This window comes from Pagrus major, chromosome 11, assembly GCF_040436345.1.
Source record: "Pagrus major chromosome 11, Pma_NU_1.0".
Classification (NCBI taxonomy): domain Eukaryota; kingdom Metazoa; phylum Chordata; class Actinopteri; order Spariformes; family Sparidae; genus Pagrus; species Pagrus major.
Window position 1 is genome coordinate 10078027 of NC_133225.1, and position 26321 is coordinate 10104347.

Below are 26321 nucleotides of genomic sequence, written 5' to 3' on the forward strand. Positions count from 1 at the left end.
TGACACTCGGGTGAGACATTTATTCACGCAGGAAAAACCTCCACATTCATGGTGACTTTAGGTTGGATATGATGTAAATACATCCGGTAAGCTTAGGTGTTCTTGACCTTAACAATCCAGAAAATGTATTTCCTCTGAAATACATTTTGTAAATGGGGTTACATTTGAAGGTCTTATTATATTTTAGGAAAAACAGTTGCCATATTACAAGTTTAAGCATTTAAATACACTAAATAAATATGTAGATACCGTAATACCTAGCAAATAATCAGCAGCTCAGACAGCCAGAGAACCCTATAATCATTCCCATAATCAAAACCCAAAGAGGAGTTTACTGAAATAGATTTCTATGTTTTGTTATGTGTGTTGGAGCTTGTTTAGATCATTTGTGGACGGAGCTTGGACAGAAGGGTGGGGATGGTGGTTGGGTTGCGCACATGGATGTAGTAGATGGAAGCTGCTCCAGCCATGACGGTCAGGCTCAACTTAAACAGGCGGCCGGTGATGGAGGCCTCTTCCTCCTTCAGCTGGAGGAGACAGTAGGGAGATGGTTATGTTGAAGTTTTGCCAAATGGTCAGTCAATTTGTCACGTTAAAGTATACATTTAGCATTTCAGTGTTGATAACAGACCTGTCTGGTTTTTAGGGGCTGGAACATGCGGTCAAACTGGGTGAAGATTGCTTTGCGGGCTCCCTCCCACTTCCCTGGTCCCATCAACCGGTACTGGTAAGCCGTGACGGGTCCCCACAGAACCCTCTTAAACAGTGGGTAGTCTGTGAAGAAGAGCCAGAGGAGACTTGGGCGCACCCCAATCACTCCTGCAATGTCATCCATGTAGGTAACAAAGTCCACCTGCAGGGGGGCCAACTTTGATGTAATGTAGCTGTGGAGAGAATAAATCAGACATGGATGTAGGAATCTCACACTAAAGTTAATACAATGGCTCAAAAAAATATAAGGTTAATAAGAACACAAAATATATTTGTCTGCACTCAGACCAGTGTGTTTACTAACTATAAATTCATTGCAGGAAATAATTTTAAAAGTTGCTTCAACAGGTTTGAAGGTCAGTGGAACATTTAGCAGCTAAAGAGACAGATATTTTCAGGAGCTGATGAGATTAAACTTACAAAGGAAAAGCAAAAGGAAAATGATATTGGACTTCCAGAAAATGGGACAAAAACAACAATCAGGCAAATGAATAATGAACGTCACCTTTTCTCCATTTCCTTGGTGTCATTCTCAACAGCCGTTATCATTGCCTGGTTTGAAGGTAATTTTTTCTGTCCTGAAGAGCAAAAAGACAGATGTGAGTACAAGTGTCAAGACTGATGGTGGTGGTATTTAACTGGAAATGCAGCCTCACCTTTGAAGACTCGTGCTACCCAGCGGGCCTGCATCTCAGCCTGAGGCATGATGGCGCCAAGGGCGTGGATGAAACCCACGACAGCCAGAGTGGGATGCTCCATGTTGGGAGGAAAAACGTGCTTGTACAGACCAATACGGTGTCCAGACTTGTACATAGCATTGCTTGGGAAGAATGGAAAATCGTAGTTGTAACCTGTGGCGAACACAATCGTATCAACCTGTAAGAGGGAAAAGATACGTGGGAGATTAATGTACATCGTGTTTGAAACAACGAAATATTCTTGAGGGTATCCTTGGGAACAATGCCTCGGACCTTCTCCACAACGCTGCCATCTTCAAACACCACGGTGGAGCCACGGATCTCCTTCACATTTGGTTTGAGAATGACCGACCCAGACAGAATCCTGAGAGGCAGATCGTCGTTGATCACTGGGATCTGACTGAAGAGTCTAATGAGGCAGCAGAAGAAATAAGAGCAGAAAACAAAGAGGTTAAAGGGATAGGTGGTGAAAACAGTGAAAGCAAGACAGTTGACGTATGTTTTAGAGCAGGTAATCATTCAGATGTGAAATGATAACTTTGCTTTAAAAATCTGCTAATTTACAGGATACCACATTGCTATCAAATTAGATTTGGTAATAACTTTTAACACAATTTTACAGTATCACATGAGCATATGTGATATTACTAGTACAATAATTTAGTTTTCATTTGAATTATGTTATATTGAATTATTTTAGATGTACTCCACTGCTATATACGTAATTCCTAGCTACACAAGAACATGACGTATTTGTCAAGCTGTGTTATTCGAGTAACTAATATTATCAATTTACTAAGTGCTCTTACTGGTTGTTATGGGTGTAATTTGAAGGAAAGAAGATATGAGGTCTGTTGATTGTCTTCCATAGTTGGGTCGTCATGTACTTTTTTTGGAGCTTTGAGCACCACAAGCCAAGTGCCATCTAGTTCCATTATAACTGAGAGAAGGAAGACATCTCTACAGTGATCTTAAAAACTTGCCATCTCACACCAGAACAATCTAGATGGATAAATAGTTGTACAGGTGAGAGGAAAAATATACATATTTGATTTGGGGGTAAACTATCCCCTTAAGACATAAAGATAAAGACAGAGGGAGAGTGACTTGCACTCCAATTTCCAACATCAAATGCACTTTAATTGATTATGTCAATTGTAAAGCTTAAATGTGATTGAGGGGTCAGAACCTACCTGTGTTTGGGTTTGAGGGCATACATGGTGTGGTCGTACATGGCGTTGAGTTTCTTCTCACCAATCCAGTTGAGGATGTTGATTGGCAACAGCTGGAACAAGATGTGGACAAAGCGCGTGTTGTACTTCATGTCCACTGGCAGGCCGTTGTCAGATACCTGACGGATGACCCAGGCACCACGACGAGTGCTCATATACACCTATAGAAGGAGATCAAGAGAAAGCCATTACTATGCAGGAATTATCTTTAATCTATGTCTTATATTAAAGGACATAGTGCAAACGACTAGAGCGATCAGACAAGACTTCCCAACCTGCTCTCCCACTCTGCTGCTCTCCACAGCGATGTCACCTCCTGAGTTACCGATGCCGATGACCACCACTCTCTTCCCGTGCATGTCCTCAGGCCCCTTGTAGTCCCAGCTGTGGAGGTATTTCCCTTCAAATGTCTCAATTCCTGCAACACAGCAGAACAATGTCTTCAGACTTTGTGTTACTAAAATAAGGTGATCATATAATGTCACTATCCAGCTTAGAATTTAAAAGTCAGACTCGTTTGAATGCAAGCCTGGGCAACATTTACATTAAATGTGTCTGTACCTGGGAAGTCTTTGAGCGGCAGGTTAGGGTAGGTGTAGTGACCAGAGCAGCAGATTACTGCATCAAAGACATGCCTCTCCTCCTGTCCATCTCTGTTCTCAGTCACCACTTCCCATTGACCAGTGCGAGAAAAGTCTGGTCTCTGTCTGACACTCTTCACTGAGGTCTAAAATACATAATACAGTAGATTAGTTTGTACATATTGTTTTAAACTGCTGTGAATGAACCACGTGCTTCTTTTTGTTCACATGGATTTTGTTACCTGGAAGCGAATGTGTTGCAGCAGTTTAAAGTGTTCTGCATACATCCTGAAATATGTCAGGATTTTAGAGTGATGCATGTAGTTGGGATAATCGGCAGGGATGGGGAAGTCACTGTAGCACATCATCTCTTTGGAGATGTTGATGGTGAGCGAACGGTAGATACTGGCCCTGTTGGGTTCTGACACTTCCTGCAAAAGATGTTTCAAATGGCAGAAAACAGGAGAAAATAAACAGATTGACAAAAATAGCATGGTGCATAAAAACTAAATGGTTGCACTTCTTCTGGGGCGATGACCTGCCTTGAACTTCCACAGTCCGCCCATGTCATCGCTGCTTTCAAAACAGGTTGGCACCATGCCCTCATCCAGACAGGCCTTGATGCTGGTCAGACCAGAGGGGCCTGCCCCGATCACTGCTACTTTGTGCACCATGGTGGAGCTGCACGAAGGAAAAAGACAAAAAATATATTTTTATGTCATCATTGTTATCAGATTTAAGTACATAACTTTCAGTCCCAAGAAATAGAAACACGCTCAGGGCATACACTGTCTTGCTCTAGCTAAAGGCATCTGGTTGAGTAATGTTTGCTGGAACATGCACTTTGGGCTATATTGAGAGTTTGTGCCAAGAGGTGGACACAAACAACAAGTGCACATTCGAAGAGGTAGGTTAGTCTTATTCAAAATACTTCAGTGAGGCTTTTACCCACTGTCGAATAATAATACTGTCTGTCATCAAACTTTCACAGCAAAGGTGATCATGCACGATTGACTTATTGATAACACACTGCTGGGAACTTTTTATGTTACAACTTTAGTGATTAGTGTTGTGATAGTATCAGTGCAAAATTTGGAAACCATCCTACACATCGACAGTTAACCATTCACAAACTATCTCACACTCACACTTCTCTGACGACCATCTTCGATATTCTTGTTTTACTCAGTCATGTTGCAGTTTATTCATTTGCACATAAACGGGGTATACCACACATCTCACTATAATATTCCCAACTATCTGCAGTAAAAGCAAGCATGACATATCCTCATGCTCACGCAGGTGCATTAAAACTGCCTCAACAGTGAAGTACGTAGATGGTTTGGCTCCGGTAGCTTTCTGACCAAAGGTTCAGTCTTTAAACACATGTGGACTATGTTGCTGAACTGAGTGGTTTGATCAAAGCAATCTTTAAAGACCACCATGCCCCACTCACTGTCAAAGCCACTACAGATTAATAATAAAGAATTCAAGCAAGAACCCAGTTTGAAATACCTTGGTGGTAAAGTAGACCAGACAGCCTTTTTCTCAGGGCATGGAGAGGCTGTATATAAGAGCTATTTCTGTTGCAAACTTAGATTCAATGACAAAAAGAGATTCTGTGCAGTGTCTACCAAGCTCTGATTATATTATCCTTCAACATTGTGTCCCGGTTTGGTCTCTTGTCTGTGAGAAATAGAGCCAAATTCTTCAGAGGAATCAACCATGAAACCAAAATCACAGGCTGCACACCAGCTTTCAGAATATAATGCAAAATTAATATACTGGTGCACAAAATCCATGATGATGCATCCCATCCATCCTTACCCCTTTCTGAGCTAATGCCTGTGGAGGGAAGTTGTTGAAAAAAAAAAAAAATCATATATCCCAATTGCCACAGTACATCTCAACAGCAACTAAAGAACAGTGTACTGCACTCAGTACTGCCTTTTTTTTTTTTTTTACTTTTTGACTCTTATTTTTACCATTTTCTTTTTTAATGCATGACATTTTATTCCATGTAATATTTTTTATTTCAATGTAGATTTGAGCCATCACCAGTAAAAAAAACAATTCATATTTTAATCTTGAATTGAAAATGCACCAGAACTACAAGAGTATCAACTCTTCTTACCTTGATCCTTGCGTGTTGGTTTTTTGTGCCTGAGACGTGGGACGAGCACCACCAGAGGACAGACTTTTATACTGTGACATTCACTGAAGAGACATTCCTTTCTTTTTTTTTTCTATCCCTCCCCCCCCCAAAAAAGGCAGTTAAAGTTTAATTGTATTTACTCAAATGCAATGGGTTTGACTGTGACTAAAGTTCAATTTGTGTCCTCTGAGTTTAATCAAGCGGCTGCAGAGTGCTGATGAGTAATCGAGTAACAACGGTTGTACATGTAACCTTAAAATCAGACGTGTCTGTTAGACATGACATGAGACGTGTCAGATTTGTTCCCCATTTAATTAAAAATCATTACAATCAAATCATTCAGATGGAACACATTCAAATCCACTGAACATGACACAGTGTAATCACATGACCATACAGGCATAAGTATATACATTGAGAATAAGGTCTATACAGGAAACACACAATATAATTTATAGTATTCAGCAGGCAAAACTCAGTGCAGTGACATATGTTGGAGCTGGCTTCATGTTTGACAATGTGCAAGAACACGTGGCATTTGCTGACAACCTCTGAGAACTGAACAAAACATTTTTTTTAAAAATGCATCTTTCTTTATGGTGGTGTTTCTCAACCTGGAAGTAAACAGGTGACCATGTGGAATGTGCAAAATCTGTTCTGTAATCATTGTGATAAACATCTGTATCTTAGGCTTCTGCATGATCTCAATTACAACAAGTAAAAGACAAAAATCTATCATAGAAATTATTTTGGTCACAGAGTTCACAGTCCAGCATATTTAGATTTGCGACAGAAGGGTAATGGAATTAAAAATGATGGAAGCTACTACCTCACTCACGGTCGTCTTATTGATCACACCGGAATGATCATTGGGCAATTATTGCAAAGAGAGAGCGTACAACATGAAAGAGTCTACAATGGTGCACAGTGTACCTGGGACCAGTCTGTTAAATGATACTGGTTCATACCAGATATCTTGGATCTGCTTTGGACCAAGTGGCACTGGATGTGGCTTACATCCAGCGGCTCACTGTCAGTAAAAACTACGAAGACACAAAAACTAAACATTCTTTCTGTCAAAAAGAAATGGTTCAACAGTAGCTGATACATCATACATTTACACAGAAATCATATGTCCACATATCTGATTATAATCCTAATTAATTGACAAATTAAAACAGACCAAAAGACAGATTTTTTTAGGATGCACCAGTAGATTAACAAGTTTTGTTTTTATCTGGCAGTGCCAACATGTGTGTACCTGTGTGAATGAAGTTATTGAATGGGTTCAGTACAAAAACACATGCACAACACTTCCTTTACCTTTCAATTTTTGTTTTACAGAATTTAAGATAGGAAAATGCCTGTCAGCTTCTACTTAGCTTGAACTGAAAAAAGGCTAATGACGTGAATGCAGGCAAATAATCCTCTGATTTCATGGTTTGTTCAAAATAAGCAAAATTATTGCTTAATGACACATCACCCACCTCCAAAAAGTGACATTTGCTCTTCAGATTTGGCACAGGTGTGTGACAACCAACACTTGTAAGGGCATAAATCAGTTAACCAGAACTTTTCACATCCTGTGTCCCTGAATGACTTATGTACGAGTCGACTGCTTCCGTGACAGCGCTAATGTCAGACACCCATCTGTGTTGTGACATCTAGAACACTGGCGTCATTTAAAGTTCAATATTAATGTGGGATCTCAGCTTAGCACGACCCCAATCAGTGGGCGAGTGCGTGGAAACAGATTAACAATCAACCATGCTGCCTTGAGCAATAGTACGTTCATCTAAATTGACCCCGAGACATATGTACTTATATGTATACCTAAACAAACAAGGTCACGCTTGTGACTAAACATTAAGATTGTCAACAAGTGGACATGTTGCTGTTGATTATTTTACAGATTATTGCCTTTGTGAATTTTTAACTTAGAATTAGTGTGAATTTAAAACACTATGAAAACACAACCAAAGGTTTGAGTCACAAGAACGTTTTCCTACCATAATTTGATATAGAAAGTGCCACTTGATCACATTAGAGTTGTTAGTTTAGGGCTGTCTTTATATTATCATACATTTTCACAAAGCGCTTTCCAAGTTGAGATATGAGTGTGCGTGGCAGGTAGTAAGTTACCCAACTTTGCCTTCAAACTCTGATCAGCGATCCATGAACCATGGCAGAGCACCAAGCCATTACAACACAAACACAGGCACGCACGCACTCACCCTGGCTCGGTGCCAGTATAAAACTGCACGTTGCCACGGTGATAATAGGAAATGACGTCCGTAGTGACTTATTCTGCTGCAATTTTTTGAAATGTATATTAATGAATAAACCTAGTATATCTTTGCGAGAGTAGAACCCAGATTGCAAAAAAGTTGGGACGCTGTGTAAAACAGAATGTAATTATTTGCTCAACCTTTTTCACATATACTCAACTGACACTACAAAGACAAAGTTTTACCTCTTCAACTTCATTGATTTTGTAAATATATGCTTATTCTGAATTAAATGCCAGCAACAAAAGACTGGGAAAGTTATGGAATGTTACAAGACACCTGTCTGAAACATTTCACAGGTACACGGTTGATTGTTAACAGGTGATAGTATCTTGATTGGTGAAAGAGGCACCCACGAAAGGCTCAGTCGTTCACAAGCAAGGATGTGGCGAGGTTCACGAGACACATGATTGTGTAAAGGATATTACTATATGTGCTCAAGAACACTTAATAAAGTCAGAAAACAAATGATTGCATTCTGGTTTTATATACTTCTTACACAGCGTCTTAACTCTCATCAGGGTTGGAGTATTATTTCAGAGCTTGCAAACATAGTCGGACAAAAATGTTTTAAACAGTACAAGGCCGGTGTCTTTAGTAATATGTTCACAGTGCAGAATTTTAGCAAGCTGTCATTTTTATGAGCATGACTGCAGATGATAGAAAACCAAGTTTTTAAATTGGGTGCATTCTGATATTGTTACCACAATGAAGTCGATGTTAATCTAAATGTTAAGATTTAGTGAATGGGGTCATGACGGCAACTTATATTATCAGCCACAGCCAGTGAGCAAGTATGAAGTTGTTGTGTACCTGAATACATTTCAGGTGTTTAAACATGCGTCCATCCTCTGAGCTGCAGTAGAGCTCAGCCACGCCTTGTTCCATACTTAATAGATAATTTGTAGATTAGTGGCAAGCTGCCCAGAAACTCTTCAAAAGTGGGAATAGTGCAAGTGCAACTCTTACCTGTCGCTGATGTGATTCTGTTGCCAGACAATGGGCCATGAACCGGTCAATAAAACCACAGCTGATAATATTCTATTATGTAAACAAAAACAGTTTGGTCAGATTATAGAGGTGCTGTTGTCTGTGACTATGATTCCTCTTTTTGCCCTTTTAAATAAAGTTTTTGTTTAACTTCAAACAGGAAGTGAAAGTGACTGAAAAGACCTGTCCATGTACTGTGTTTGAAAATTTTAAACCAGTGAAACAGTGAATCTGTGACTCCTTTACCATCAATAGAACCAAACAGTTATTGTTCTGCAGTTTAGCAGGTTATTTTAGTGAATGTATGGTCCGTTGCTTCAAAATGTAAAGATATAGTATCTACCACTCAACTACTGGCTAAGACTTAAGCCAGTTCAATATGCAGCTTTCCTTCCTCTTATTGACAAATGTAATAAAAGTATTGTACAGTATGAAAGTCTGAGGCCTCATTACACTATTTGAAAGTGTTGGTGCCTGGAGAAGAGGATTCTGCACACTTTTTCTAACTTTGAATAAATTGTGTTGGAAAACATTTCAATCCTTAGACCTACCGATCAGTTAAATATCCCTTTTCCTATATAAGGTAAAACACAGTTTTACAATTAAAAAGTCATTTGGTATTGAATACTGCAGTGCTACTTGACACTGTCACAGCCTAACCAAAGAATTTCATCAGGGTTTGTTAGTAGAATAGCTTAGGTTACAGTCCCATTTGAATCAAAGTCAGATCCTTAAGGGTAGCAAAGCTCAGGCTTTGAAATATACTCCCTTGTCAGCAAAAGTAGTTAGCAGTAGTTTTAATAATTTGTTTCGAAAAAAAACTGTTACGACTTAAAAGGGAGTTGACTTCATATGATTCAGGACAGTGCGGGGAGTCAAATGGCTTCAGGAGATAATCTGGAACATTATGTTCTCATTACAAATCCTGTACTTTTTTGGTAGGGTCACTGTAACCCTAACGCGAGGGCTGATAGTGGGCTTTTGAACATGTCAGATAACAGCAGAACAAAACTGTGTTTGAGCTCTCTTCTCTAGTCAAAAAGGCATTTTCTCCTATATATCACTCTAAAAGACAAAAGGTGTGCAGACGCTCTTACAGTCAAGACTTAAACCACCATGTGTCCTCTTCCTTCAGTCTGTCATATTAAACTAACTGTCCCAGCAGCCCTTGCAGGGTTTGAGGTGAGAGCCACAGCATCTCCACCAAGTTATACTGGCAGTAGCCCATCCAGAACCCGAACATCACGTCAGTCACGTTGTGTCTGCCCAGCAGCACTCGGCTCAGCCCCACCAGGCCGGCCCACAGCAGGACGAGGACCCTCAGCGGGGCAGCCAGCACAAGGTGAGCCAGCAGGAAGCGCCCACACATGGCGGCACGGGTGGCGTGGCCTGAAGGGAAGGAGTAGCGGTCCACGGAAAAGGTGGCAAACATGTCCATGCGGTTGTGCGCGGGCCGACGCCGGCGCACCACTGCCTTAACAATGGTAACCAGGACCAGGTCCAACAGCAGGCCTGGAGGGGATGAAGGGGGAGATGAGTTATACTATTTGTAATGTAACCACATTAACGCAGAAGCCAATGGCAAAAGGACATGAGACAATTGACCCTTGGGGTGATAATGAGCCTGCATGTCCTCTGGTGCAGTACATTTACACAGCCTGATGCTTTCTGTGGTATTTATAAGCATGATTAGCCTGCCTATACATACAGAGTGCATTATCCTGACCAGAATGGGTCAGAGAGGAGTACACATCCAGCTGACTGATTAGGTTAAAGATTTGAAAAAATGATTTGCTTTGGTTCCATCTGGTGGTTGTATCAAGACTGTAACTAAAGCAGACACCAATGCATGCCATTACTCATGTATCGCTCTGGGCAAATGTTCATTGGTCTGTTTCAATGACTATGTTTACATGCCCACTAGTTTTCCACTATCTTTTTGTAGCCGACAGCTGGAGTTGAAGTAAAGACGCACGCAAAGAAGAAAAGCCCATATAACTGGTCAGAAGGAGAAACACATCGACTTTAAAACATCATGAAAGATGACTGTATGTCTGCAGCTTTTATTTAAAAACAGTGTACTACAGTACACAAACAGTGAAGTTTATGTTGTGTCACTGCATTGCTCTTATTTAAGGTTTTTTATAAACAGTTCCTTCCAGAGCTGCAGTGCTGAAAAATGTATGCCACAGTCAGGTGGCACTGAGCCATCGCTGCTGAGAGTTCAATGAAAGGATTGGAGCAAAATTAATATGCAACAGTACATTTTGTTCATTATTGATGGTAACTACTCGATAGTCAAATAACTGCTGTTGGATCTAGAGTAGGAAACTAGCTCTGAAATGTTAGTGCGGCCTGCTGTTTCCTTTAACAGTCGTCCTTTTGATTTGAGTATTTTGTTCATGTCGCTGAAGAAACAGTGACTTCCTTTTTCCAGACTTTCTTAATATGATCTGGTTTACATGCACAAACACACCACCACCTCTCAGCATCAGTTTTCTGGTGCTTACAACAGGCCTATCTTCATGCAGATCGAAACTGTCTGCAGAGGACCAGAGGTTGTCGCTAACTGACATCAGACATTCAGGGGGGTTAACTGGTAAATATGAGATGAACACTGACTCAGGATTGGTGGCAAAGTTAAGTCTTGATCCAATACTATTATCCTTCAAAGTACCCTTGGAGCAATCCTCCCTACTGCAGCCGTACCTCCTGGAAACGATGCGGTGAGATCTCTCCAGGAAAGCCACTATTGTACATTAACACACCGTTTAATGCCTTTTATAGTACAGCTGTTCCATCTCATCCGCGGTCATAAAAAAGGCACTGAAGTCAATCCTTCAATACAATCACGATTTGATAACACAGACCACATATTGCTGTGTCAATATTTCAGTTCCTGACATCACATGAGAACAACAACAAATCCTCACATCTGAGAAGCTGATACCAGTGGCTGTTTATCAATAACCAATAGATTTATCAACCATAGGAGCTCTCATCAATGACCACTTAATTAACTTATAGTTACAGTGCTGCCACGCAGTCTGTCAACAAAGCACAGACAGAGCCAGAAAAGTGTTGCTTGTAGCTTCTCTACCCTGAGAAACATGCACCTATAGAGACAGACCTGCCTCCACCTGCCTAATAATTAATGACCTGCCACCTGTCTCTTCAGTTATCCTACAGCAAAAGGGAGAAAAACATTCATTCACCAACACACAGGAACGAGTGAGAAAAACAAAAATGTAGTATACACAGCTGCCATTGTGGGCTCGTGTTACTGGGCAAGGCAAACAACCCGACGCACAGGTCATCTTCCTCTTATCATGAGGCAATTCTTGATGTACAAACTGGAGACACTGGTGCTCTGATGGCTTTCAGTGATAAAAGTTAAAAGCCTATTGGCATGTCCAATTAACTAATGCAATCCAAATTAGGGCTGCATTACCGCTCGTAAATCAGACCAAAGTCTAAAAGCAGGCCTTTGTTATAATTGCAGACCTGTGTGAGCTTCAGTACAAGTCCATCAAATCTGAATCTGTCTCACTACTCCTCTTCAGTGTCGGATAGTCCGAATGAGGAAAAGATCGGGGTAAACATCTTTTGAATAAAGCATGGTGTGCAGGAGAAGACTTGTATGATGCTGCACTACACCTTGCTTTAAAAAAATATTGAAACCAAGCTCATCCTTTCATCATCATCTATATTTCATTCATGTGGCTTCACCAAGTGTCAGTCAGACAGACTCAGGGTGGCGTAGAGCACGCTGCAGCAGCCAACTGGACTCCATCCTCTGAAGTCAAAGCACAACACAGGTGGTGCTGCATTCAACATTTCACACAGCGTAACAATAGGCAACATTTCACCAAGTCATACGCATTCACCTGTTTGCCAAGTATGGAAAGAGATGTAAGAGACAACATGTGTACGTTAAAATTAGAGCTGAGGAGTGAAGGCAGAGAAGGATTCAGGCCAGAATGAACAACAGATCTACAGGTGAGAACCTGCCAGCACTGATGGAGGAAAAGTAAAATAGGTCAGAGACATAATAACATAAATAGTCATGGGAGGTGGGACCACCTGTGAGATCTGACACAGAGAAGCTGCGCATGCCAGATGAGAACCAAGGAGGAGGAGGAGGAGGGGGCCGTGACACAAATACTGCACCTCAGCAGGCTCAGTGGTGCCCACAGACATGTCTGCAGGGGTATAAGTAAAGATTTCAGTGAGAAGACAAATAGCAGAGTGTTTTACCCATGAGAAGGTTGAGCATGACTTCTTGTCCTGCAGCACTGTCACTCTTATAGAGACAGTAGGCGGTACCGGCCAGCCAGGGGATGCCATGTCCCGATATCTCTATCAGTTTCATCAAGGGGCGCACGCTGCCCCAGGACGAGTCCTCGCAGGCGCACACCCCCAGCCGCTTGGACAGCCACAGGTCGATGGCGAGCAGGGAGCTGAGCGCTACGCGGACGAAGGACGGGTTGAGCCGTATACCGTCCTCCTCCGACAGCTGACCGCTCGCCGAGCCCGTGGACGAGCTGGAGCCCCGGCGCCGAGTGGGGCTCTCCGAGGCTCGGAGGCGGGCGGTGGTGGGGTCGGAGCCCTGCCGCTGGAGCAGGTGCGGCGGGGGGGACCGGTTCAGCGGCTTCGTCAGTGACATGAAGTCGTAGCGGCCGTTGGAGCTGCCGAACACCGGGCTTCCTCCGCTTCGACCGGGGTTTTTAGCTTTAGGAGAAGGCATGTTGTCTGTTTATCTACCGACGTGGACAGATATCTGTGGTGTAGTTGAACCGCAGTGGTGATTTATCTGCAGCGCTGTGCGGTCTGTCGCTTCTTTAGTTCATCTGTTGTACGTTTCACGATTCTTCTCACGTCCAGTAGCCCGGAGCCGAATCGCCATCTTTGTTGTTCTCTTCGCAAAGCAACCTGGGAAACTGTGTTTTTCTAGGAACGTACGCGTGACTGTTATTATCTGCGTTTATTCGGACAAGTTGCGATAACAGAGCATCGCATTGGCCGTAAACTAAGATATACAAGATAGAAATGTAGTCGTTTACTCGGATAGGCTGTGTTTGACTGGTTTATATCTTGTGTAGCGTAAATTGTACCTTGGTGAAAGTATCTCTTTGATTGGTGTAATAATTCTCTCATCAGCCAACACCCATCTTTCTCTTACTGAGCCCCACTTGGTCTGCCTAAAAATGCAAATCTTCAAAAACAAGTCACACATATTTAGGTTTTTATTCATTTATTTTTTCAGCTCAGTGTGTCTGTTTAAAAATTAGTCAAACACGAGTAAACTGTGCATTTGTTGGGGGACTATTTCCTGCAGTGGAGGTGTGCTACTGAGTATTTAACAGGGACTGACTCAAAATGAGTCCTCTTGTTCATGGAAATGTTTAAATATTTTACCCAGTAAAACAGTGTGGGCACACTAATATATAGGTTCTAATAGCTTCTGGACAACAATAGAGCTGTATGACACAAAGGAATAAGATATATCAGGAATTGAAGATACAAATAATACCAGTGATGGGATATAACATGTACTCCTTGGTTATCTTGCAGAGTACACTCTGCATCAAATGGTAAAAAATATTTATTTTATTGGCTTAATTGGATTTAAAGAATATTGGATATAATATTGGCTCTGATAATTGGCCATAATCAGTCAACCCATAGTATACAGGCATGTATATAATTTCCTTTTTCTTGTACTTTGATACATAAGTACATATATTGGAAGACAATTACAGTACATTGAATATGAAATACTTTAAAACGTTAACTCACATGCCTTTCGTATGTGTGACTTCAACTTTTACCACAGTTATATTGTAAGATGATATCTTTACTTTTACTTCAATATTACTTTTGAGTAGCCTACTCATCACAACACTGGGCAATACTTGTAATAAGGATCACTTAATTGTTGTTTTTTATTATTTCAGTGTTGTCAGTAAGAACTGTACTGAATATTGTTGTTATCATGTTTATCCTTTCATTTCTGTCAATGTCCAAAACCCATTCATCTTTTTTCAGCACATTAAAATTAATGTTTTGATAGAAATGACATTTTATGAAACATGGTGGACAAGATTATAAATAATTTGTATTATATCTAATTATTATTTTGTAAATAAAATTACTTTGTATTTAATATGTTGTATAAATCTTATTTTCTGTTTGTAATGTTGTTCGTTCAATAAAGTTTTCAAAGAAAAAATCTGTCGTAGCTTTTCGACTCGCCTCTGATTGGTCAATGAGTCACGTAACGGCAGATAACCCCGCCCCCATCCGGGTCTATTCATGTGGTCCTGATATCTACAGGCCTGTCGGGCAAGAGGTCCCCCTTCCTTCCTTCTTTCTCTGGTGTCTGAGCTGCAGAGAGGAGCCGAACATGCCTGGAATTCTGCTGGGAGACGAGTTCCCCAACTTCGAGGCCGACACCACCGTCGGCAGGATCAAGTTTCACGACTTCCTGGGAGGCTCGTAAGTGTGCAGGCATCACACAGCGACGCTTTTGTTTACTCTGAGTTTGGAAATGTGCATTGTGCTCTGTTTTGATAGTCAGGGGGCTCTGTCGAGGTTGTCTGCTGCCTTGTTGTCAGACTGAGGGGGAAGCTCCCTGATCTGATGATTAAGGATTAACTCTGAATTAAGATAAGCAGCTTGGTTTTATTCAGATCTGCACACCAGTCCAGACGTGTATGAGCTCTTGATCTCAGTGTGTGACTGTCATGCGACACCTGCTGAGCTGCAACAACAGAGTTACACAAGCATGACTCGGCTGAATTAGAAAATGTTGTTAATGTACCATAAATGTAACAATACACATGAAAATGGAGCAATTGCAGCATGGCTTTGTGTCTGTTTCATTTATGCTATGTTTTTATTTTCCAACCAGGATATTAGTGAGGTGTGAGCAGGACAAAGCCTGTATTGTGTGTGAACCTGGAACTGCGCTTCAGTGCTTGTATCTCCTCTTGGCATCAGCTCTCATGTCGACCCTGTGGGCCCCTGCAGTCTATAATGCCCCAACAACTTGATGCAATTGCTATTCGAATGATTTTCACAAGAATGATGACCTCTTTTGAACAATACGAGAATGACATTTTTCTAAAAGCTTATTATCTGATAATCTCTTTTCTATATTCATCAAAATTCTCCTTTCCACCCTCATTCATTGAGGTCTGGCACACAATGAATAGAGGGTGTAACTGGTCCTAGTTTCCACACTGGCAAAACCTGCTTTCCAAATCAAGGAAACTACCCAGTTAGAGTTATTGCATAATAAACTCTTTCTTTGGTGGGAAATTATGTTCAGACTGTGGGAGGTCACCATGTGTTGCAATTGTGACCTAGTTATGAGGTCCATTCTGTTTTTCAGCAATGCCTGACTGAGTTTTTTTTGTGTGAGTGGAAGCCGAGTGGAAAAGTTGCAAGCTCATCCCAGCAGAGCGAAAAACAAAGTTTTTACTGCCCCCTTTTGAAGCGTACAAGTAAAGAGAATAGAACAGCCCATGTGGGAACTCAGCAGAAGGTTTTGCAGCCAAAAATGTTTTGTTTTTTTTTACTTCCTGTCAAGGTTTAAATCAGCAACAGCCTCTGAAAACATTCCTCTTACAAACTGCGTCAATGTTCAGGGTTTGTTCTGCTTGAGCAATTCGGGACTTTCACAGTCTAATCTGAGCTTCTGGTCACTCTATAATCAGCTGATCACAATGCCCGTTGGGAGCAAAGCTTTTTTTTGTTGCCTCTAGTTCCTCATGTGATGGTACACTATAACATAGTGAAGAATAAATCCACACATGTGATGTGATTCCTTTTGAGGTAGTCAATCAACAATTTCAAGAGTTAACACGCTTGCCAAGTTATGCTCTTGCAGGAAAACTCACGCACGTCTTTTCCTTCATCCATGTCACATACGTTGTACATTTTCAGCTTCAGCGCAGCTGGATTTAAGCCGGAATTTAAGTCTTGAGCTTGAGCCAGATGCACAGACACCTGTTGCTTCAATCTGTGGCTGGAATTTCTTCTACTGGGACTTGATGTTCTCGGTCTGTTCTCTTTCTTATCACCATGTCTTCCTCTTCTGCTGTCTCAACTCCTGTTGCTTTTACTCCTACACATTTGAGTCTTTTTGCCTCTTGGCCTGCCATAAGGTTGGATTCAGCCTGCCAGATGTTTATAGCAAAAAACAATTAATTTTAATTTTAAAATTAAAGCATAAAACGCTGTCAATGCAGTTTTATTTTTGTGTGGTAAAATGCTCTTTAAATATTTATGATCTCTAATTATTGCTTGTTTTTCATAATCACTGCACGGCGGGCAGAGCGACACTTTGTGCAGGAAGTCGGCCAATTAACGGAACTTGCAATATTTTGCATCTTAAAAGTGCAAGTTTTTAGTTCTCCTCCAAGAAAAAAAGTATGGGCTACTTTTCTTTCAGGAAACATGGATACTTCAAGATAAAGACGCACAACCACAGCAGACACAAATGCAGAACACGCCTGAAACAGAATAATTGTAGACATCAAAGCTCCTCAAATTAACTTTGTAATGTCTATTTAATACTCAGGAACATGGAAGGTTAGTCTTAAAAAGTTGCTGTGTGTGTGTTTTCCTCTGTAGATGGGGTATCCTGTTCTCCCACCCAAGGGACTTCACTCCCGTCTGCACCACTGAGCTCGCCTGTGCCGCAAAGCTCACCAATGAGTTTAAGAAACGAGGAGTGAAGATGATTGCTTTGTCTATTGACAGTGTTGAGGATCACAAAGCCTGGAGCAAGGTTAGAGTTGCACACACACACAAACACATGTATTGTATATGTCTACCTCTGTTTAATGACAGTGTAAATGAGGTGAAAGGATTACTTTGTGGGTGGAGTGACACTTAACGAGGGTAATTAACGCTCACATGCAATGTTTTAGTACTTTGAGTTGGCGTACTATCTACAGACATGACAGCAGTGTCGATGTCCAGCTCCACCTTTTAATCTCTTGTGGACAGGTTCGTGTGCTTCCTGCCCAGTAACCCGAATTCAGTCTAAAGCCTCGTTAGATGGGAGCCTGCAGAACTCTCCACTAATTGGATCCATGAAATATGCTGTTTGTAGTGTTGGTGAACTTGAAATGTCTCAGCTCTCTGAGAATGACTCCTGACACCAAAAAAGCATCTTTCAGATCCATTCATTACATGTACATAAAATATTCATCATTCTGCCCATGTGTCCATTTTAATTTTTAAAATTTAGATTGATTTTATTTTTTTCATATGTTTCCTGCAGTTTAATATTTTAAAAATTGAAGTTTTATTATTTTATTTAAATATAATTAAAAGTCATTTTTAATTTAATACATTTGATCAGATATAACTTTAAATATATCTTAAAATATAATATAAATATAATTTTAATTTAATACTTTTTTTTTAAAACTTTATTCTGCGTTTTCAAATAACAAACAGGCGATATCATTGCTAAACATACCTCATAATATTTCCAAGCAGCACACTTAAATGAGGAAATAAAAAACTAATAGCAACAAATAAACAAAAACAACAGTAAAACAATTAGGGGGATTTAATCAATATATAACTCAAGTAATTAAGATCTAATTCAAGTCTCAAGGCACTTAATTTTTCCAACTTTTTCAAAAATGGAAAAAAGATTTTCAAGTCATTTTTAAATGTCACACAATTTGGAGCAACTTTTAAAGAATCAACATTTGTGGCTATAGAATTGACTTATAATCAAAATATTATTACAAAAAAATTCAGCCTCTTTGTTTTCCATAAGGAAACGCAGGAGTCAGTTTCATGGGTTAAACTCTGAGCAGACGTGGATTCACTGTGATTGGCTTTTAACTGGGTTGTCACATTACAACACGCCTCCTCGGACAGGCTCGTGATTGGTCAAAGAGGAAATGTTCACTGGGAAAGTGTCGGTTAGATGAACTGTGAGGTTTTTATTTTACAGCAGAAACACCACCTGCCTGCCAAAAAAATGTAAACTATGATCTATTAGATCCTGGTGTTTTCTCCCTTTGCTCCCCCCGGATGATCTGTGAGGCAACAGTATTGGCTCAACAGTGATAGTGCCTGCTGGCCTCTTAGTTCATGGCCCTCAAAAGGACTATAACATGTTATTGAACCACTGGTTATGGCCTTCACAAGAGTTAAAGATTAAATGTCTCTGGTCAGTCATCAAACCTGCAATGATGGAGGTGTCTGCCGGGATAGACAGAATGATTACATTCACATTAACAAAGGTGTCAAGACTGACTGTGTCTCTTCCCTCTGTACAGGATGTGATGTCAGTTAGCAGTGCGACTGAGAGCGATCTGCCCTTCCCCATCATCGCTGATGACAAGAGAGAACTGTCCGTCAAGCTGGGCATGCTGGACCCTGATGAGAGAGACAAGGATGGACTGCCCCTCACTGCTCGCTGTGTAAGAAACCTGTCCTCCATAGATCATGAGCCAAGATTAACACATGCGAAATGGCAATAAAAGGTGGAAGACAGTCATGGCAGGACAGATTTTTCTGTCATCTTCTTTGTTTAGCTGACATCTTAATTGTTTGGTTGGGAGCCAATCAAATCAGAGAAAATTCTAGCTTTGTGCCAAACAGACAGTTACATTTTTCATGCTTTAATGCTCAAAAAACACAGCAGTTTTCTCATAGTACAAAAAAGCTGAATATGTCTCCTTAATGTTGATCTTATGTTGCCTTAACCCACTTCAGGTCTTTGTGATTGGCCCCGACAAGAAGCTGAAGCTGTCCATCCTCTACCCTGCCACCACAGGAAGGAACTTCGATGAGTTGCTCCGAGTTATCGACTCCCTGCAGCTCACCGCACAGAAGAAGGTTGCCACACCTGTCGACTGGAAGGTACGCAGTGTAACAGTGTGTGCATGTCAGTCAGTAGCTTGGGGAGTCATGAGAAACAAAAATAAATGCGTTGACCTATTTGTAGTCGCATGTAGCACTATACGGCACAGCATTTGACTTTTAGTATCATTTGACTACTGTAGAAGAAAATACTTGCTGCCATGTCCTATATTATGTTATGAAAACCCACCGTCAGCATCTGATCAATAGAACTCATTAACATCATCTTTAATCTAATGGAGGCAGCTTTATCACTGATAGCATTTACTTCTGTTGATGCACATTTCCTTCTTGCTAAGACTTTTATGAGAAGATTGATACCATTGACATATCTGTCCACTAAATATGAAGCTACAGCCAGCAGCTGGACTCTGTCCATAGTTGACGAAACCCCTCTATGAGCACCTATACAGCTTGCAAATTATGTAAGTTTCAATTGTTTATGGAGGGATATGTGCAGAACTATCTGTCTCCCTGCTCCAGCTTCATGTTTAGCATACAGATATGATGGTGGTTTCAATCTTCTTATCTTACTCTTGGCAACAAAATGTAGAAGCGTATTTCCAAAAATGTCAAACTACTCCCTTAATTTCTGCAGTTTCCCCTGCATTTCTTATCTCCTTCTCTCCACCTCTCTTTCTCTTCCTTTTTCCAGTACATTTTTGCACTGTTGGATGAAGTGAAAATAATTGGGAAAAAAAGTCAACACTGGTCCCCTTCAATAATTCGGTCATGTTTTGGATAGACAGTATAGAAACCACTGTCGGTCTGAAGTTTCAACATAACAGTTCTGGACTCTCACTTCTCCCCAGAGAAATGGGCAACGCTCTGAAAAATACTTAGAAAACCTTTTTTTGTCACTTGAGGAACTGAATAACACAAGATAACATCAGTGACACTCTAATTTAAAGGATAACTCAATTTTACACATTAAAGTGTGTTTACAGGTGTTGGGGAGTACTACTGCATATGTGAAAAAGTAGTATAAAGCCTTTTGTGGCTCCAGAGGAAACTGCGTGTAATTTAATAAACTGCCTCCAGTGATGTCACTCAGTGGCTAAGTTGCATGTTATGTAGGCACCAGGCTGGTGGACTGCGTTTCAAAACCTGAGGCCTACATTACCCACAATGCAACTAACCACTGGGTGACACCATTGGAGGCAGTTTATCAGATTACATGCAGCGTCCTCTGGAGCCACATAAGTCGTTATAATAGTTTTTTCACATATGCAGTAGGTACTCCCCAAGATCTGTAAACACACTTAATGTGTATAATTGGCGGAGTTGCACTAGAAACTATAACAAAAACAATCTTACATTTTACATATATCTTGCATTACATCACATTCATTTAGAGGAAACTTTTGTGCACCGTGACTAACAACAAGCGCCTTGAACCTGCATAGAAACAACAGCTAGATGTTGTTAAAAAAACTCATTTTTAATGGGAACACTGAAGAAAGTGACCAAAAGCCACATGACACAGAAGTAACAGTGAAGGCTTCCTCTACTACTGCAATCGAAACTAGACCAACACTTCTCTGTTTCTGTGTCCCTTTCTTTCAGCCCGGTGACAAAGTCATGGTCATTCCCTCGCTCTCTGAGGCTGAGGCTGCTAATCTCTTCCCCAACGGTGTGACCACTAAAGAGGTGCCTTCTGGGAAGAAATACCTGCGCTACACCCAGCCCTGAAAACACACTAGAGACTACATCCTCCTGTACTTTACTGAACTTTTGAACTCTTTGGATGATAACTCACATATATAACTGACCAAAAGCCTACATGCACCTATCTGCTTTAGTGACTATTTTTCTTTTAGTCATGCGCTGTGTTCAGCAATGAACCAGGAGCATTTAAGGAGTAACTGTACAGTGCCTTTATACGTCCCTTCAATAAAAACACATTTTTCACACACGTCCTCCGATTCTTTGTATCTGTTCACACTGTTCACACTTCAGCACAAGTTTGGTAACAGCTTCTTTTGCTGTGATTTTCTGTACCACTAGGTGTCCTCCTACAACCTAAATTGGAAAAAGATCACCGCTCAGCTTTTGCTGCAGTACTTCCTGTATATCAATAGGTGGCAGTATACGCGCTGTGATTGACCCAATGATGCTTTCCTCTGACAGCACCAGTCTGTTAACAGTTGCAGTGATGGGAGTGGCACCACATGGACTGAAATGACTCCTTTATTTACATTTTCATTCATTTTAAAAGATGATTCATAACATTACGTTTATCTACTTTTCAGATAAACTTTAGCTCTACGCTGTTTTGTCAAGCACACAGAGACTTACAAAACCTTTGCTCTGCATTTTTAATCCTTTTGCCAACTCAGCAGAACAGGCTAATGCCCTTTCTGTCTAAATGTCTTAATGTACCATTGATTAGTCTTCTAAATTGATAGTTGTGTTTGTTCTCTGCGTCATGTCAAGGCCTTTTTAAATGCCATTATCCCAGATGAAACTTACCAGCTGCAAAAAAAAAGTTGTACTATGACTACAGTATATCAATTTCATAGTACATTATACTTCTACATTTCATTTCAGAGGGAAATGTATATTTTAAATCTATACATTTATCTGACCGCTATAGTTACTAGTTAGCTTACAGTTTAAGGTATGAAATCAAAATAAAAACATGAGAGTATAAAAAGCAACATGTTGCTTCAGATGAAACCAGTTTTCAATCTTTTTGGCTTGTCAGCTGTTTACAAAAAGCTGTTTGTAATTGTGGCCCTGATCTCAGATGTTTGAGCTATTAAAAGTTACCTTGACAGGCAGCTGGATTCACAAGATCACGTGACTTCGTAACATCTGGAACATCAGGTGATACTAGAAGTTCCTCCAAAGAGACATTTTCCATTGAAACTTGTTTTCTGTAACAGTTTGCGGCCCAAAAAGATAAAATTATCCAATATTACATGAAAAGTAAAAAAAAAATAGATCAGTTTAAAAAGTGTACATGAATATGTGTAGCAGAGGTGTGTTTTTTTCTGAGTTCCTCTTCTATTGATCATTTCTTGATCACTCCTAGGTTGAGAACCACATGACTAAACTACCTGGCTGTCATTCCCTCCAGTACGTAAGCAGGGAATATATGACGCACAGGCGGTAACAGAGATTTGATAATGTCAGGCATAGATTTGGGAGAATAACACATTCATCTTTATTTAATTTCAGTTCAGTTGATTAAAAACAGAATAATTACCTCTATAAAAATACACAGAATCATCACAGCACTCCATGGCAGACAGAGAAGAAGCCACACTAAACTCATCTCAGCAGGTCGGCCTCAACTGCAGCCGAGACACTGAAGCCAGGATTCGAGGTGTAGGTTTCCTCTTTGAGTTATTCAAACCTCAAACCTGCACGACTGAGGCTCGTATTAATTACTGTAAGTAGTCTGAAGTCGAACACTGATCTCACGCACACATGCACACGTACTCTGGCCTTGCATTCACTGTGAGTCAGAGGAATGCTGGGGTCAAAGAGAAAAAATGGGATTCCCTTTGAGTGAGGAGGGAGGCAGAGAGTGTGCAGAGCCAAATAAAATGTCTCCGGGCCCTCCTCCTTTTCACTCCTGTCATCCACACAATGTGAACTGGAATGTTATTCTTCTTTTCTTCCCTTTTTTTATCAGTTGCTCACTTAACAGTATCACCCCATAAAAGTTAAAGAAACAGAGCGATATTGTGTTTTTATATTGTTTTATTCTTTATTACAGTGCAGGGCTTCGGTAGGGGACTACATTTCTTCTTGACAAAAACACTGGATGCTTCTCAAATGTGCGATAAAAGTCCATGTATTCATCAGGTAACCCTTGCCCTCAGCCTCCTCTGCCTCTTCTCTCCTTCCCTTCTCTGGTGGCTGTTTTGTCCCCAGGAGTCGTCCAAAATAACGCCCACACAGAAACACCGAACCGATCAAATGCATTTCTCGAATTCCAGATTACAATAGCCTGTGCCAGAGCATGAGAAGCGCTTTGGGTGTCAGACGCTGGCTTAATTGCCCAGCACCAACCCCACCTCCCCCCCTCGTGTTCATCTGTCACCCCTCACTTCTTGGCTATCGAGCCAACTCACCCCACCTCACCTCGGCAACACTAGTACATGTAACACAACACCAGCCCGGGCCAGGTCTCACAGGGCAAAACACAACACACCAGCTGCTGGTCTCTCCCTCTTTCTCCTTCTCGATAACACACACGCTACACACACACACACACACACACACATACTGCTGATCAAAGACATAAACACTGCTCTGAAAAGAGAGGCCTCCCAGCAAACTTGTCTTATCTCAGAGAAGATGTTTTCCTTACAGACTTTTCGTCCAATTTTCCTGACAAGTGGTAACCACAAGAGGATCCCCACCAACTAAACAAGCTCTATGCTAGTAGATACACAAACATTATCGCTAACATTAATCACTTTATACTCATGTATGCATTAAACAAACTAAATTTAAAGTGTTGTGGATTTTGTAACTTTTGGAGAAAGCCAACAGCCGGCAGTTTCTCCTACTGAGGTAAAAAGATGGAGAAAGTGACAGTATCCCAAAATTGAAGCCAAGAAATCTCAACTGCCCCCTGGTGGCTGGCTGTGGTACAGGTCATAAGCCAAGAAGAGCAGCATCCGGCCAGTCAGGTGGGACAGCGACAGCCGAAGAGGTCAGTGTGTTTACTGGGTAAACTACAGGTCACATTCCCTGGTATTTGCACCACCACTAATCACAGGACAATTCGGAAAATGCGATTCTACCAGGTGAAACAATCACAATCGAAGCAGTCCGCATCACAGAGACGTGCATTTACATCAGGCTACAGCGTAGGGCATGCACCTCCCTATACGCAATTAAGCGGGTGGTTGTATGTGCGGGAATTCAATACTGAGCTGTACCGTGCAGACTCAGACAGTGCAGCGCAATATGGCAGTGTTCGTATCCAGGACATATTTGCTTCACTTCTGTCCAATGTTTCCATTCTGTATGCTAAGCTAAGCTAACCAGCTGCTGGCAGTTGTGGAGCAGACATAAATATGTGAGTGGTATCAATCTTCTCATATTGACTCTCAGCAGGAAAACGAAAAAGCGTATTTGTCAAACTTTCATACTATTCTTTCAAAGGTGTTGCAGACCTTTGACGTAGAGAGGTAACAACATTAAAAAGCCATGAACACACTCACTATGTACATTTCTGTGTATGTGTGTTTATTCATGAGCATGTGCTTTGCTATGGAAGAGGTCATTATTCCTGTGCTGTGTGCCAGGCATTGAAGCTGCCCGTGACCTGCAGGTTAACAAGCCAGAGACCAGAGGAGCAACAAAACACACACGTACTTGCACATATGTCGAGCTATGGGTTGATGCTTTCCAGACGCGGCCTCTCTTTTCTCTCCCTCCTACATCGGCTGGCACTCTCGCCCTCCACGGTCTTCACATCTCCCACACACACACATTACACACATACACACACAACCACATTACACCTCCCCCGTCTCACTCAACCCCGCTTATCAGAGTTTTTGCTTCTTCAGCTTCCCTTTCCCATGCACAGACAAAACACAGCACAGTCAAGTTCTTTCTCTTTCACGGTGCCGTTTCATCCTACGTGTGATCCAAAGTGATCGCGGTATGAAAGTACTGAAAGACAGATGAACAAATCGAAGGTGAGACAGGCACAGAAACATGCAAGCTGACCTCAGGATTTGGCTGAACTTTAAGGAGCGTTAACCGCCTGGCAGTCGACGCTCACCCTTGAGCTTTCCTCACTCCTGCTAAAGTATGGGTCAATGGGCCTTTCAACAGACTCACACACACACACACCTGCACACATAGGCGAACACATAATGATAAAAGTGATGAAAGTGTATGATCCGAGCGCCTAGATAAATGCCATTGTTTTGATGGCACCTCGTAAATACAGCATCCAGACAGGCTATTACTGCAGAGCAGGTTAGGGCCAGTTAGTGCTCCGTGAACGGGGTGATGAATGAGAAGGTAAAAGTGCAATCACTCTCCATGCTTATCTTTATCTCTCTCTATCAATATCGCTGTCTTTTTCTCGCTTTTTGCTCCCCCCGCTCTCTCTATTAGAGACACATTGATCACCAGCCGCTGGCATATCACCTGAGTAATGGCTAAGGGTGTCTGGGCTTTAAAACAACCTCAGTCGAGCGCCAGGAGCTTTATCACAGCGACAAGGCAAATGGCTACTCTCATAATAAAGTGTGTGTGAGTGTGACTGTGTGTGAGTGTACGAGTGTGTGTGTGTGCGCGATCATAACGCCGGGGACTTTGCCATTAAGAGGAGACATCAAACACAAGCCAATAAGGATCACAGACCACCAGACCTGCCACTGAGCGCAGCACTACTAGACCACTTTAAGTCATTAATTATGTCTGCAGCATGTGTGCCTGTGTGTGTTTTAGGTTCCTCAAGCCACAGTCTCAGTATTCTTAAGGGATATGTATACTTTAATACTACTTACAGCTTCTCCCATTTTCATCTTAAGTAACTTTGAAATGTGACACTTGTGGAAATCTCTTTAGTCACTTTCTTGCTAGAGTCAGCTGAAAAGTTTGATACCACTCTCGTGTCTTTATGTTATATACAGTATATACAGCTTGCAGATGATAAGCTACAGCTCCAGCCAGCGGCTATTATCTTAACGTAGCATAAGGGAACACAACTAACTCTTGGCTTTGTCTTAAAGTTATAAAATCCACCTACTAACATCTCTAAAACAAACTAATTAATACACAAT

At 41.3% G+C, this 26321-nt stretch overlaps 3 protein-coding genes across 3 annotated transcripts; 1 reads left to right on the forward strand and 2 right to left on the reverse strand.

Moving 5' to 3' along the window:
- Positions 1-5451, reverse strand: LOC141004332 (flavin-containing monooxygenase 5-like). Its single transcript, XM_073475763.1, has 11 exons — positions 5357-5451; positions 3761-3903; positions 3465-3649; positions 3203-3368; positions 2917-3059; positions 2603-2802; positions 1683-1818; positions 1368-1587; positions 1217-1289; positions 632-884; positions 1-527 (listed from the first exon to the last, which is right to left on the reverse strand). Exons 1-11 carry the CDS (start codon positions 5434-5436, stop codon positions 378-380), a joined length of 1749 nt encoding a protein of 582 aa, XP_073331864.1. The 5' UTR covers positions 5437-5451; the 3' UTR covers positions 1-377.
- Positions 5452-9722: 4271 nt separating this feature from the next.
- On the reverse strand, positions 9723-13485 carry plpp6 (phospholipid phosphatase 6). Its single transcript, XM_073475694.1, has 2 exons — positions 12913-13485; positions 9723-10167 (listed from the first exon to the last, which is right to left on the reverse strand). Exons 1-2 carry the CDS (start codon positions 13400-13402, stop codon positions 9800-9802), a joined length of 858 nt encoding a protein of 285 aa, XP_073331795.1. The 5' UTR covers positions 13403-13485; the 3' UTR covers positions 9723-9799.
- Positions 13486-14968: 1483 nt separating this feature from the next.
- On the forward strand, positions 14969-21469 carry prdx6 (peroxiredoxin 6). Its single transcript, XM_073475695.1, has 5 exons — positions 14969-15153; positions 17296-17452; positions 18969-19112; positions 19408-19554; positions 21121-21469. Exons 1-5 carry the CDS (start codon positions 15062-15064, stop codon positions 21244-21246), a joined length of 666 nt encoding a protein of 221 aa, XP_073331796.1. The 5' UTR covers positions 14969-15061; the 3' UTR covers positions 21247-21469.
- Positions 21470-26321: the final 4852 nt, after the last annotated feature.

Excerpts from the sequence above, each read along its gene's own strand:
- LOC141004332 (XM_073475763.1), bottom strand. The coding sequence starts at position 5,436 with ATGTCACAGTATAAAAGTCTGTCCTCTGGTGGTGCTCGTCCCACGTCT. Across the intron at positions 2,803-2,916 it reads GCAGCAGAGTGGGAGAGCAG|GTGTATATGAGCACTCGTCG; the intron begins GTTGGGAAGTCT and ends CTCCTTCTATAG. Across the intron at positions 885-1,216 it reads ACCAAGGAAATGGAGAAAAG|CTACATTACATCAAAGTTGG; the intron begins GTGACGTTCATT and ends TTCTCTCCACAG.
- plpp6 (XM_073475694.1), bottom strand. The coding sequence starts at position 13,402 with ATGCCTTCTCCTAAAGCTAAAAACCCCGGTCGAAGCGGAGGAAGCCCG. Across the intron at positions 10,168-12,912 it reads CATGCTCAACCTTCTCATGG|GCCTGCTGTTGGACCTGGTC; the intron begins GTAAAACACTCT and ends CATCCCCTCCAG.
- prdx6 (XM_073475695.1), top strand. The coding sequence starts at position 15,062 with ATGCCTGGAATTCTGCTGGGAGACGAGTTCCCCAACTTCGAGGCCGAC. Across the intron at positions 17,453-18,968 it reads ATCACAAAGCCTGGAGCAAG|GATGTGATGTCAGTTAGCAG; the intron begins GTTAGAGTTGCA and ends CCCTCTGTACAG. Across the intron at positions 19,555-21,120 it reads CCACACCTGTCGACTGGAAG|CCCGGTGACAAAGTCATGGT; the intron begins GTACGCAGTGTA and ends CCTTTCTTTCAG.